The sequence below is a fragment of the Pecten maximus genome, chromosome 12 (assembly GCF_902652985.1).
Source record: "Pecten maximus chromosome 12, xPecMax1.1, whole genome shotgun sequence".
In the NCBI taxonomy this organism is placed as follows: Eukaryota; Metazoa; Mollusca; class Bivalvia; order Pectinida; family Pectinidae; genus Pecten; species Pecten maximus.
Window position 1 is genome coordinate 25,303,160 of NC_047026.1, and position 13,535 is coordinate 25,316,694.

The 13,535-nt window shown below is 36.9% G+C and overlaps 1 protein-coding gene across 2 annotated transcripts in view; it reads right to left on the minus strand.

The window, feature by feature from the left end:
* The window catches only part of LOC117339141 (BTB/POZ domain-containing protein 16-like), a 78,841-nt gene that overhangs the window by 29,612 nt on the left and 35,694 nt on the right, over positions 1-13,535 (minus strand). For both annotated transcript variants that reach the window (XM_033900554.1, XM_033900555.1), the window contains 7 exons: positions 13,072-13,214; positions 12,414-12,528; positions 10,262-10,331; positions 9,348-9,410; positions 8,126-8,193; positions 5,339-5,458; positions 534-625 (listed from right to left, as the gene is read on the minus strand). In XM_033900554.1, coding sequence (XP_033756445.1) covers positions 534-625; positions 5,339-5,458; positions 8,126-8,193; positions 9,348-9,410; positions 10,262-10,331; positions 12,414-12,528; positions 13,072-13,214 — 671 coding nt within the window. The remainder of the gene's footprint in view (positions 1-533; positions 626-5,338; positions 5,459-8,125; positions 8,194-9,347; positions 9,411-10,261; positions 10,332-12,413; positions 12,529-13,071; positions 13,215-13,535) is intronic.

Genomic DNA, 13,535 nt, shown 5'->3' on the forward strand with positions numbered 1-13,535 from the left:
CTATCCTCAGTGTTTGATAGATATCAACTAATCAAAGCCTGGGTCTCTCGCATGACAAACCATGGCTCTACCCTCTGAGCTAAGGAAACAGACTCAGACAGCTGAGTGACAGAGACCATATGAAACACTTAAATAATGTACATATACTTTTAATATATGGTAGGAATTTAGATACTGTAAATGAGAGACTGTGAATTTTGGATACTCCTGTGACAAACATAGTCACTAACACCAACTACTTGTGTGAGCATTTTGGATATTTTCACTATCTTGCTCTACAGTAACTGTTATGCGAGTGATTCTGTCTTTTGATTTTCACATACCAGATAAGCCTCTTTTTTTTAAAGCGAGTACCTTAAAACCAGCAAAAATCTTTTTAATTCTCAGAAGGAATAGGTGTTATTTTACTTAATACACACAGCAATACCTGTACATTTCTTAGCATTGTCTTAGTAAATACTCCATCCAGCCAAGTTTTCACATCACCTGAGCACTTTTTATAGTAAATACAGTACAGACTCGGGTTTACTTACTGTCTACAATTCCATGTAACCTGACTGCAGCAAACAACGGAGCATAAATCTGACCGTCATCGTTGTCCAAGAAACTGGCAGATTTAGGTAAACTGTCAGGAAGAAAGAGAAGACATGGAATCAGTTTTGACAGAACTTATTATTAAATTTGGAAGAGTCAGCCAAGGTTAACTCAAACGTCTACTTTGTATGGACAAAAGAGTACACGTGAACAGAAACATTCCCGGAATCCGATTAAGAAAGGCATGTATACCATGCATGCAGTACTGGTAACTTTTAATCTGTGAAGATCTCCCAATATGGAAACCAGACAAGGTCATTCAGTTGACCAGTGGACCAACAATTCTGTTTCAATCTCAGAAACTGCCAATAAACCTCCGAGATGGTTGGAAATCAATATGGCATACATGACTGTATTGTCTGACAAAAATAACCTTATTCTGAGAATAAAACGAAATTACATGATATCAGAGTTTGACCTTCAGGATTTAAACTGAAAGAGTACCAATTTGTGTGACTTCTCAGGAACAGTATTGTGACCTCACAGTAACACTATATAATTCTGACCTCACATTAACAATATATAATTGTGTGACCTCACAGTAACACTATATAATTGTGACCTCACAGTAACACCATATAATTGTGTGACCTCACAGTAACACTATATAATTGTGACCTCACATTAACACTATATAATTCTGACCTCACAGTAACACTATATAATTGTGTGACCTCACAGTAACACTATATAATTGTGACCTCACAGTAACACTATATAATTGTGACCTCACAGTAACAACATATAATTGTGTGACCTCACAGTAACAACATGCAAGGGCCCAATGGGCCCAAATCGCTCACCTGCAATGCAGTGATCTTTTCATATATGGATCCTGCAGTTATTTGAAAGCATGCTACAGGACTAATATAATAATGTCTCTCTGCACTTTGGCTTTTCACTAAAAGTCATTTAAAGATTTAAGCATACTTGATCGACGTGACCTTGAATGCGAGTCAGGGTCATTCATTTGAACAAACTTGGTAGCCCTTTACCCCAGCATGCTACAGACCCAATATTAACTCCATGGGACTCTTGGTTATATATTGAGAAGAAGTCGTTTAAAGATTTTAGCCTTTTTGACTCCTGTGACCTTGAATGAAGGTCAAGGTCATTCATTTCAACAAACTTGGTAGCCCTTTACCCAAGCATGCTACAGACCTAATATCAACTCCCTCGGACTCTTCGTTATTGAGAAGAAGTCGTTTAAAGATTTTAGCCTTTTTGACTCCTGTGACCTTGAATGAAGATCAAGGTCATTCATTTGAACAAACTTGCGAGCCCTTCACCCCAGCATGCTACAGGCCAAATATTAGGTCTCTGGGACTGTTGGTAATTGAGAAGAAGTTGTTAAAATTTTTAGCCTTTTTGACCGCTGTGACCTTGAATGAAGGTCAAGGTCATTCAATTGAACAAACTTGGAAACCCTTTACCGCAGCATGCTACAGACCCAATATCAACTCCCTGGGACTCTTGGTTATTGAGAAGAAGTCGTTTTAAAATGTTAGCCTTTTTGACTCCAGTGACCTTGAATGAAGGTCAAGGTCATTCATTTGAACAAACTTGGTAGCCCTTTACCCCAGCATGCTACAGGCCAAATATTAGGTCTCTGGGACTGTTGGTTATTGAGAAGAAGTCGTTAAAAGATTTTAGCCTTTTTGACTCCTGTGACCTTGAATGAAGGTCAAGGTCATTCATTTGAACAAATTTGGTAGCCCTTTACCCAAGCATGCTACAAATCCAATATCAACTCCCTGGGACTCTTGGTTATTGAGAAGAAGTCGTTTAAAGATTTTAGCCTGTTTGGTCCCTGTGACATTGAATGAAAGTCAAGGTCATTCATTTGAACAAACTAGGTAGCCCTTCACCCCAGCATGCTACAGACCCAATATTAACTCCCTGGGACTGTTGGTTATTGAGAAGAAGTCATTTAAAGATTTTAGCCTTTTTGACCGCTGTGACCTTGAATAAAGATCAAGGTCATTCATTTGAACAAACTTGGTAGCCCTTTACCCCAGCATGCTACAGACCCAATATCAACTCCCTGGGCCTCTTGGTTATTGAGAAGAAGTCGTTTAAAGATTTTAGCCTTTTTGACTCCTGTGACCTTGAATGAAGGTCAAGGTCATTCATTTGAACAAACTTGGGAGCCCTTCACCCCAGCATGCTACAGGCCAAATATTAGGTCTCTGGGACTGTTGGTTATTGAGAAGAAGTTGTTTAAAGATTTTAGCCTTTTTGACTCCTGTGACCTTGAATGAAGGTCAAGGTCATTCATTTCAACAAACTTGGTAGCCCTTTACCCCAGCATGCTACAGACCCAATATCAACTCCCTGGGCATCTTAGTTATTGAGAAGAAGTCATTTAAAGATTTTAGCCTTTTTGACTCCTTCGACCTTGAATGAAGGTCAAGGTCATTCATTTGAACAAACTTGGGAGCCCTTTACCCTAGCATGCTGCAGGCCAAATATTAGGTCTCTGGATCTGTTGGTTATTGAGAAGAAGTCGTTTAAAGATTTTAGCCTTTTTGACTCCTGTGACCTTGAATGAAGGTCAAGGTCATTCATTTGAAAAACTTGGTAGCCCTTCACCCCAGCATGCTACAGACCCAATATCAACTCCCTGGGCCTCTTGGTTATTGAGAAGAAGTCGTTTAAAGATTTTAGCCTTTTTGACTCCTGTGACCTTGAATGAAGGTCAAGGTCATTCATTTGAACAAACTTGGGAGCCCTTCACCCTAGCATGCTGCAGGCCAAATATTAGGTCTCTGGGCCTTTTGGTTATTGAGAAGAAGTTGCATGAATGGAAAAGTTGACGCCGGACGGACGACGGACGGACGACGGACGACGGACGCCGCGCCACGGCATAAGCTCACTTGCCCTTCGGGCAGGTCAGCTAATAATTGTGTGACCTCACAGTAACAACATATAATTGTGTGACCTCACAGTAACACTATATAATTCTGACCTCACATTAACAGTATATAATTCTGACCTCACAGTAACACTATATAATTGTGACCTCACAGTAACACCATATAATTGTGACCTCACAGTAACACTATATAATTGTGTGACCTCACTGTAACACTATATAATTGTGACCTCACAGTAACAATATATAATTGTGACCTTACAGTAACACTAAATACTTCTGTGACCTCACAGTAACAATATACAATTGTGACCTCACAGTAACACTATATAATTTTGACCTAACAGTAACACTATATAATTGTGTGACTTCACAGAAACACTATATAATTGTGTGACCTCACAGTAGTGTGACCTCACTGTAACACTATATAATTGTGTGACCTCACAGTAACACTATATAATTGTGACCTCACAGTAACACTATATAATTGTGTGACCTCACAGTAACAATATATAATTGTGACCTCACAGTAACACTATATAATTGTGACCTCACAGTAACACTATATAATTGTGTGACCTCACAGTAACACTATATAATTGTATGACCTCACAGTAACACTATATAATTGTATGACCTCACAGTAACACTATATAATTGTATGACATCACAGTAACACTATATAATTGTATGACATCACAGTAACACTATATAATTGTATGACATCACAGTAACACTATATAATTGTGTATAAGTCTTATAATGTCATCTATACATGGTGATCTGTGACACGACAGCTGTTATGTCATCAATATACAGAGAATATTAAACAGTGTCTTCAGTAATACCAAATTTATTTAGTGTGTCCAATATTTTGATATTTTTCACGAGTGCAAGTGATCTTTGACATGACACAGCGGTTATGATGTCATCAATACATAGCGATCTGTGAAATGACATTAATGGGAAGTGATATGTGACAATATGACAGTTATTACAACATCAATAGATAGTGATATGTGACACGACATAATAGGAAGTGATATGTGACATGACAGTTATTACATCATCAATAGATAGTGATATGTGACATGACATAATAGGAAGTGATATGTGATATGACATGTGTGACATCATCAATAGTGATATGTGACATAACATAATGGGAAGTGATATGTGACATGACACTTTGGACATCATCAATACATAGTGATCTGTGACATGACATAATAGGAAGTGATATGTGACAATATGACAGTTATTACAACATCAATAGATAGTGATATGTGACACGACAGTTATGATGTCATAAATACATAGCGATCTGTGAAATGACATTAATAGGAAGTGATATGTGACAATATGACAGTTATTACAACATCAATAGATAGTGATATGTGACATGACATAATAGGAAGTGATATGTGACATGACATGTGTGACATCATCAATAGTGATATGTGACACGACAGTTATGATGTCATAAATACATAGCGATCTGTGAAATGATATGACACAGTTGTATAATTATAATGCAACTGAAGAGCTGATACAGTGAAAAAGCAAAATGTAGCATCTTCTTTTGTCAATGAACCATTGAATTTTTGCATTTTTCAATATTAGATATTCAATAGAAACAAAAAACATATCATGGTCACAATCTAAAAATGTACCCTGTCTGTACTAGTATAGATCAGGAAAGTTTATATTTTAGACGAAAAAAACCCATAACTATTTTATCAGTTCAATCATTTATTTCTTATGTGTCTTTGCACTTATTCTTAGTTTTATGGATGGTGACAACAACAAATTTGCTAAATTTAAAGTAACGCAACAATTTTTCAAATTACAGTATATGATACTGACCTATTGAAGAATGTGAGAACCGTACTGTGTGATGGCATCAGTTGGATGTGTGGGTTCAACTGGAGGAACAGCCAATAAGCCAAGGTCTTGTAAACACTATACTCATTGTATACAAACAATCTGCAAATACAAATTAGTTTGTACATGCAAGACATAGTCCACTTATATGGCAAAAAACATATTTTTTTTAATTGTGTAAATAAAAACCAGCCAGAACAAAAACACATGTCTGTTTAAAGTTCACACATATAAATGAGTTAGTTTTATTTTTCAAAAGGTTTTACATTATTGTCTAGATCTGAAGGGCAGAAATCCTGACTGTATACCTGTAAAATAATTCTCATAAAACTTCACAACTTCTGTCAGTACCATGTTTAACTTAATAAGCACAATGCCCCTACACATGGGGAGTGTTTAATGATACCATACACAGGGGAATATTTCCATGGGAAATCCGGGTGGAAAAATATAATTTTCATTTTCATTTACATACCATCATGTGGTGAAAACAATCCAGAGACTTTGATTAAAAGACTGGAGATAACATGGCAGAATTAAGTAGGGAATTTTCATATATGTTTTAATTAATTTCCCCATCCTCTTCCTAAAAAAAAGGTGTGGTGTGAACTTAAAGGGGCACTGGATGAACTGATTAGGTTGAATACGATATAGAGTAGGCATGGTTACCCTCAACAAATATTTATATTTGTATCTTTGTTTGGTCTCAGGAAAATTGTATTAAGAATCAAAGTTCTACAAAAAAGGTGAGAATGGCTGACCACTACAGATCAATGATATAGCTGGATATATATATATGTCCAGGTACACTTGTTGTTAGTTTGTGAAATACCACACAATTTTACTTCTCTACTCATTTTGGGAATGTAACATATCACTCTTACCCTTCAGGAACACCTGGTTTTATTATCCGGGTACTATTTCACCACCATGGTCTTATTATCCGGGTACTATTTCAACACCTGGTCTTATTATCCAGGTACTATTTCAACCCCTGGTTTTATTATCCGGGTACTATTTCAACACCTGGTCTTATTATCTGGGTACTATTTCAACACCTGGTCTTATTATCTGGGTACTATTTCAACACCTGGTCTTATTATCTGGGTACTATTTCAACACCTGGTCTTATTATCTGGGTACTATTTCAACCCCTGGTTTTATTATCCGGGTACTATTTCAACCCCTGGTTTTATTATCTGGGTACTATTTCAACACCTGGTCTTATTATCCGGGTACTATTTCAACCCCTGGTTTTATTATCTGGGTACTATTTCAACACCTGGTCTTATTATCCAGGTACTATTTCAACCCCTGGTTTTATTATCTGGGTACTATTTCAACACCTGGTCTTATTATCCGGGTACTATTTCAACCCCTTGTTTTATTATCCGGGTACTATTTCAACACCTGGTCTTATTATCCAGGTACTATTTCAACCCCTGGTTTTATTATCCGGGTACTATTTCAACCCCTGGTTTTATTATCTGGGTACTATTTCAACACCTGGTCTTATTATCCAGGTACTATTTCAACCCCTGGTTTTATTATCTGGGTACTATTTCAACACCTGGTTTTATTATCCGGATACTATTTCAACCCCTGGTTTTATTATCCGGGTACTATTTCAACCCCTGGTTTTATTATCTGGGTACTATTTCAACACCTGGTCTTATTATCCAGGTACTATTTCAACCCCTGGTTTTATTATCTGGGTACTATTTCAACACCTGGTCTTATTATCCGGGTACTATTTCAACCCCTGGTTTTATTATCCGGGTACTATTTCAACCCCTGGTTTTATTATCTGGGTACTATTTCAACACCTGGTCTTATTATCCGGGTACTATTTCAACCCCTTGTTTTATTATCCGGGTACTATTTCAATCCCTGGTTTTATTATCCGGGTACTTTTTCAACACCTAGTTTTATTATCCGGGTACTTTTTCAATAGTCTCTGTGTGAATTTAAAGGTTGTTCCTATTATGTCTGTTTTTATTGAACAGTGTTAGAATTTCTCTCATTTACACATCAGTGTTGTCCCGTTTTTTTCAGACAAACGTTACATAGTAACTTATAATACTAATGATATATCACAGCAACATAAGCCATCTCAAAGGGGTTCACAAATCATTATTATATGTGGTTATTGGCCCTTTTACAACCAGCCAATGTCTTTCTCAACTCCCTAGAGAGCATACAGCCAGAGCTGCCATTTTGATACTAACAGTTTACATATGACATTTCTTGTACTATCCTACCACACACTCATTTACAGCTGAGTCAAATTCTTAACACAACAGAGTAAAGTATATCTTGTTCAAAGGTACAACACAGCGCCTGTGCCAGTACCTTAACTAGTACAACACAGCGCCTGTGCCAGTACCTTAACTAGTACAACACAGCGCCTGTGCCAGTACCTTAACTAGTACAACACAGCGCCTGTGCCAATACTTTAACTAGTACAACACAGCGCCTGTGCCAGTACTTTAACTAGTACAACACAGCGCCTGTGCCAGTACTTTAACTAGTACAACACAGCGCCTGTGCCAATACTTTAACTAGTACAACACAGCGCCTGTGCCAGTACTTTAACTAGTACAACACAGCGCCTGTGCCAGTACTTTAACTGGTACAACACAGCGCCTGTGCCAGTACTTTAACTAGTACAACACAGCGCCTGTGCCAGTACTTTAACTAGTACAACACAGCGCCTGTGCCAGTACTTTAACTAGTGACCCATTGGTGCCTCCGTAATGTTAGAATTACCTGTTCGATTTGAGGATCTTCTGTAGAACCTCCATCGGTACTTCTCTAAGTTGGATTTGTGTGGATAGCTGTATAAAACACAACAAATCAGGATCATATTAATCAAATATGAAAATAGGTAAAAAAAAAAGATAACACAAACACTGTGCAGTCATGCACTGAAATACAATTTTTAAATTAGGTCAAAAACTAAAAGTCTAATTGTAGTTTGAATTAATCTCATGGTAGCTTCTTATAGTTTGTACAGAGATAAATTCTCAAATAGAAAACTGTGACAAATTAGTGTCTTACTTCGACTAAATTCATACATTTGTACATATTATCTTTATGGGAAAATTTAGTATACTAACAAATACACCCCTGCTTATGAAAGTTTACATAATTGATAAAAAGATAATGTGTTCCAAATGTTTGCTATGGTTTATTTCTTGGTAAAACTGGTGATATTTATTATCAAACCAGCTGTATATGCCCGAAATAGCAACATATGGGTCTATTGCCATGACAACACACTGTTACAGCTAGATAGAATTCTCTCTTGTACAACTATAAATAAACTTGACAAAATTGTCCCTTTAATATCACACAAATGAATCATAACCTTAAACACTTCATGACCTATCACATCTGGTATATTTCTATGTACAGAATGTAACAATATACAACTATTTTTTTTTTTTTTTTTTAACAATATACAACTATAGTAAACAGCAAATAATACCAATCAGTACTATACAAGTGGATGATTACAATATACCATATTCACCACAATAAGCACCCAGGGAGCTTTAAAATGGTTACAGAGGGAGCGCTAATCAAGGTAACTATATGCTATGGACCAAAAAAATGAACATTTTTAAAAGTTGGTATAAAGTTTGATGCATTGTGACCAGATATTTAACATTTTCTGGAACTCCAGCTTTAATCACCAAACTGAAGTCTTTACTATAAAATGTAAGTAAATATTATTATGACTTATTCTTAAGCTGTTTCATGTTTAGTTCATGTTTAGGGGGAGGGGGGGTTGCATTTATAAAATTTCAATTTCTCTGCCCGTTAAGCGCTAATTGTGGTAAAAGCGTTTTAAATATTAATTTTCTTTCATGACAGTATATAGTCGGAAACGTTATTGTTGCATGTAATTTTATCTTTTGAATACTCCATGCTGACCGGTGGCCTTTTGAACAGGCTTGACCACTTATATTTTCACAGTTTGACTGACCTGAGCTATAAGGTTGAGTTCCAGCCACCTCTCACAGCTCAACACAACATGTTCCTGTTGGTACTGAAAACATCATATAGATGGATCGTATTATAACCACTTATAGAATATTGACCATAGGATGCAAATCTCAAAAAAGTAATTAACATACTGTATATTTTAAAACCCTCACAGGACCTAAAAAAGCAACTGACATCAGAAAAACGTTTTAATGCATAAATTCATCATAAAGAGTGTTATTTCAGTAATGAATTTTAATTCAATATTTCATAATTTGTTTTTCTTCCAGCTCTTTTAAATTACAGAGTAAGATCACTTTTTTCATCAGGGTATGAATGACAGCACAAAACTCAATATTTATTATACTCAAATGATTTTTTGTTTTGTTTTGCAGACTGCTCTCAATCACTCGTATACAGGAGGAAAGAACCTATATATATGTATATAGCTATAGTGAGTGAGAATGATTCATTGGTACTTTACTGTATATTTGATGTTTAAATTATAACTATTATACTTTCAGGAACAAAATATGGTCAATAATTCTGTTATATACAAAAGTCAATTTTGTGTTTTTTAACACAAATTCTGTGATCAATGTGCAAATTAATATACATCAATATTCTTTAATATGCTTAAAAAACCAAAACTGCCTCAATCTATTGTAATTTTGATGCAATGTGATAATATTATCTACTCAGAACACACAAAAAATGACATCTACCAAGAGGAAATATGATAAAAACATAAACAAATGTATCTTTTTCCCTCTGGCTATAGGCAGCTGTACTATCTTCTCAGCTAATCTCCAATGGTAGACTGGTAATTATTATACCGTTACAACAGCTTCATCTATAACAGAGCCTCAGACAGAGGATGGGCTAATGTTGTCAGGTAAATCAGGTGATAGTTACCTTAGATGCAGCCTGGTGGTATTGACAGACAGTTCTGTAGCTAATTGTCTTCAGCATCAGTTTGGCGCACCTATCACATAAAAACATCTCGTATGACATGTTTATGTCATCAATTTTCAAGTCTGTGTCTACAGCAAAAGATCAAGTGTCAGACAAGTGTCTGCATATAATCTAAAGTCTGTATTGAAACAAGATATATCTGTTTAGAAAACAGGAATGATGGAGAATGAGGAAATATTTTACCAATCAATACAGATAACACAGGACAACCTTTGGAAGTGTGCAAAGAAAGATAACTCTTAAAATTATAAAAATGCTAGGAAATATTTAAAAAAAACAAAAAAACAACAAAAAAACATACATCTTATTTCATAGTTTACTTCAGTATCAAGGAGAAATATCTGCATAGTTTTTGTTTTTTTTCGCACCCAGTAAGGAGATATATATCAATTCAGAAAGGATAAGAATATATATTCAATCCTTCCTTATAATTATAACCAAATGGAACTATAAGCCTCAGGAAAGCCTGTAGCACCATGGGGTGTCCAAAATATCATAATGAGCTTTCTTTTATGGAAAATTTTGTTATATACATTTCCATCCATGAAAGATTTACAGAGGTAGGACGCAGCAGAAACTTACCCATCCATTGGAGATTTATACCCGAGGTAGGACGCAGCAGCTAACACCCTGACTACAAGTCCACTGTCGTAAACTTACCCATCCATGAGAGATTTATATCCGAGGTAGGACGCAGCAGCTAACACCCTGACTACATGTCCACTGTTGTAAACTTACACATCCATGAGAGATTTACATCCGAGGTAGGACGCAGCAGCTAACACCCTGACTACATCTTCACTGTCATATACTTACCCATCCATGAGAGATTTACATCCTAGGTAGGACGCAGCAGCTAACACCCTAACTACATCTCCACTGTCATATACTTACCCATCCATGGGAGATTTTTACCTGAGATAGGAGCAGCTAACATCCTGACTAAATCCTCCCAGTGGTAAACTTACTCATCCATCCGAGAGGTACATGTAACACCCTGACTACATGTCCACTGTCGTAAACTTACTCATCCATGAGAGATTTACATCCGAGGTAGGACGCAGCAGCTAACACCCTGACTACATCTCCACTGTCGTAAACTTACCCATCCATGAGAGATTTACATCCGAGGTAGGACGCAGCAGCTAACACCCTGACTACATGTCCGCTGTCGTAAACTTACCCATCCATGAGAGATTTACATCCGAGGTAGGATGCAGCAGCTAACACCCTGACTACATCTTCACTGTCATATACTTACCCATCCATGAGAGATTTTTACCTGAGATAGGAGCAGCAAACACCCTGACTACATCTCCACTGTCATATACTTACCCATCCATGAGAGATTTTTACCTGAGAAAGGAGCAGCAAACACCCTGACTAAATCCTCCCAGTGGTAAACTTACTCATCCATCCGAGAGGTACATGTAACACCCTGACTACATCTCCACTGTCGTAAACTTACCCATCCATGAGAGATTTACATCCGAGGTAGGACGCAGCAGCTAACACCCTGACTACATGTCCGCTGTCATAAACTTACCCATCCATGAGAGATTTACATCCGAGGTAGGACGCAGCAGCTAACACCCTGACTACATCTCCACTGTCGTAAACTTACCCATCCATGAGAGATTTACATCCGAGGTAGGACGCAGCAGCTAACACCCTGACTACATGTCCGCTGTCGTAAACTTACCCATCCATAAGAGATTTACATCCGAGGTAGGACGCAGCAGCTAACACCCTGACTACATGTCCACTGTTGTAAACTTACCCATCCATGAGAGATTTACATCCGAGGTAGGACGCAACAGCTAACACCCTGACTACATCTTCACTGTCATATACTTACCCATCCATGAGAGATTTACATCCTAGGTAGGACGCAGCAGCTAACACCCTGACTACATCTCCACTGTCGTAAACTTACCCATCCATGAGAGATTTACATCCGAGATAGTACACAGCAGCTAACACCCTGACTACATCTCCACTGTCGTAAACTTACCCATCCATGAGAGATTTACATCCGAGGTAGGACGCAGCAGCTAACACCCTGACTACATCTCCACTGTCGTAAACTTACCCATCCATGAGAGATTTACATCCGAGGTAGGACGCAGCAGCTAACACCCCTACAACATCCTCTCTATTCACTTCTTGCTCGTCATGGTAAAGGTTTCCTAGGGTGACTGCTAGCGCTGTAGAATTAAAAACAACATCAAAATAGCCAATACATTTAACATGTGTATGTTACGTACCTTACAGATATTTTTAATTTGTGTTTTTGTGCCCATCATTAGGTGGTTGGAGGTATCTAATCTGTGACCCCTCCATCTGTCAATTTGTCACAAAAGAATGATGTTTGGCAGAGTTTTTCATCTACTCATTTATAGCTTTAGGGTGCAAACATTTAACATGAAAATTCTGTTCTTCATCAATGCATTGCAGTAAAAACCTATTATCATTTTCAATTTTATTTTTCCAATTTTGACATGTTTTGGACTTTATAGCTCCATTTCGATCAAAGCAGGGGCTGTAGGGCTTATATGTTCCATTAAAACATTTTTATTTTTTATGCTGACATACATAGTGTGCCTAATTGTTAATCAATATACTTCATCGCTTGGTTTCTCTGTTATACATTCCCTAAAATTTCACCCTATCAAAATGGTACCTTTAGAAACCTGTTCCTTACTTCTTAAAAGTACATCAGATTTTTTACACTAATTAATTATAGCTACCTCGTTTGGAAACATGAGGGTCTCTAATATCCAGTTTGATAACAGTGACATTGTTAAATCTTTTCTGAGAGATGTGGGCAGGATGGTCTACTCCTTTGGCTTCTTCTTCCTCCTGGATTTCTTCTCCATCAACCATACTCAACCTATCAGAATGAGTTTAACAAACATACTCAACCTATCAGAATGAGTTTAACAAACATACTCAACCTATCAGAATGAGTTTAACAAACATACTCAACCTATCAGAATGAGTTTAACAAACATTACTCAACCTATCAGAATGAGTTTAACAAACATACTCAACCTATCAGAAAGAATATAACAAACATTACTCAACCTATCAGAAAGAGTTTAACAAACATTACTCAACCTATCAGAAAGAATATAACAAACATTACTCAACCTATCAGAAAGAATATAACAAACATTACTCAACCTATCAGAATGAGTATCAAACATTATAC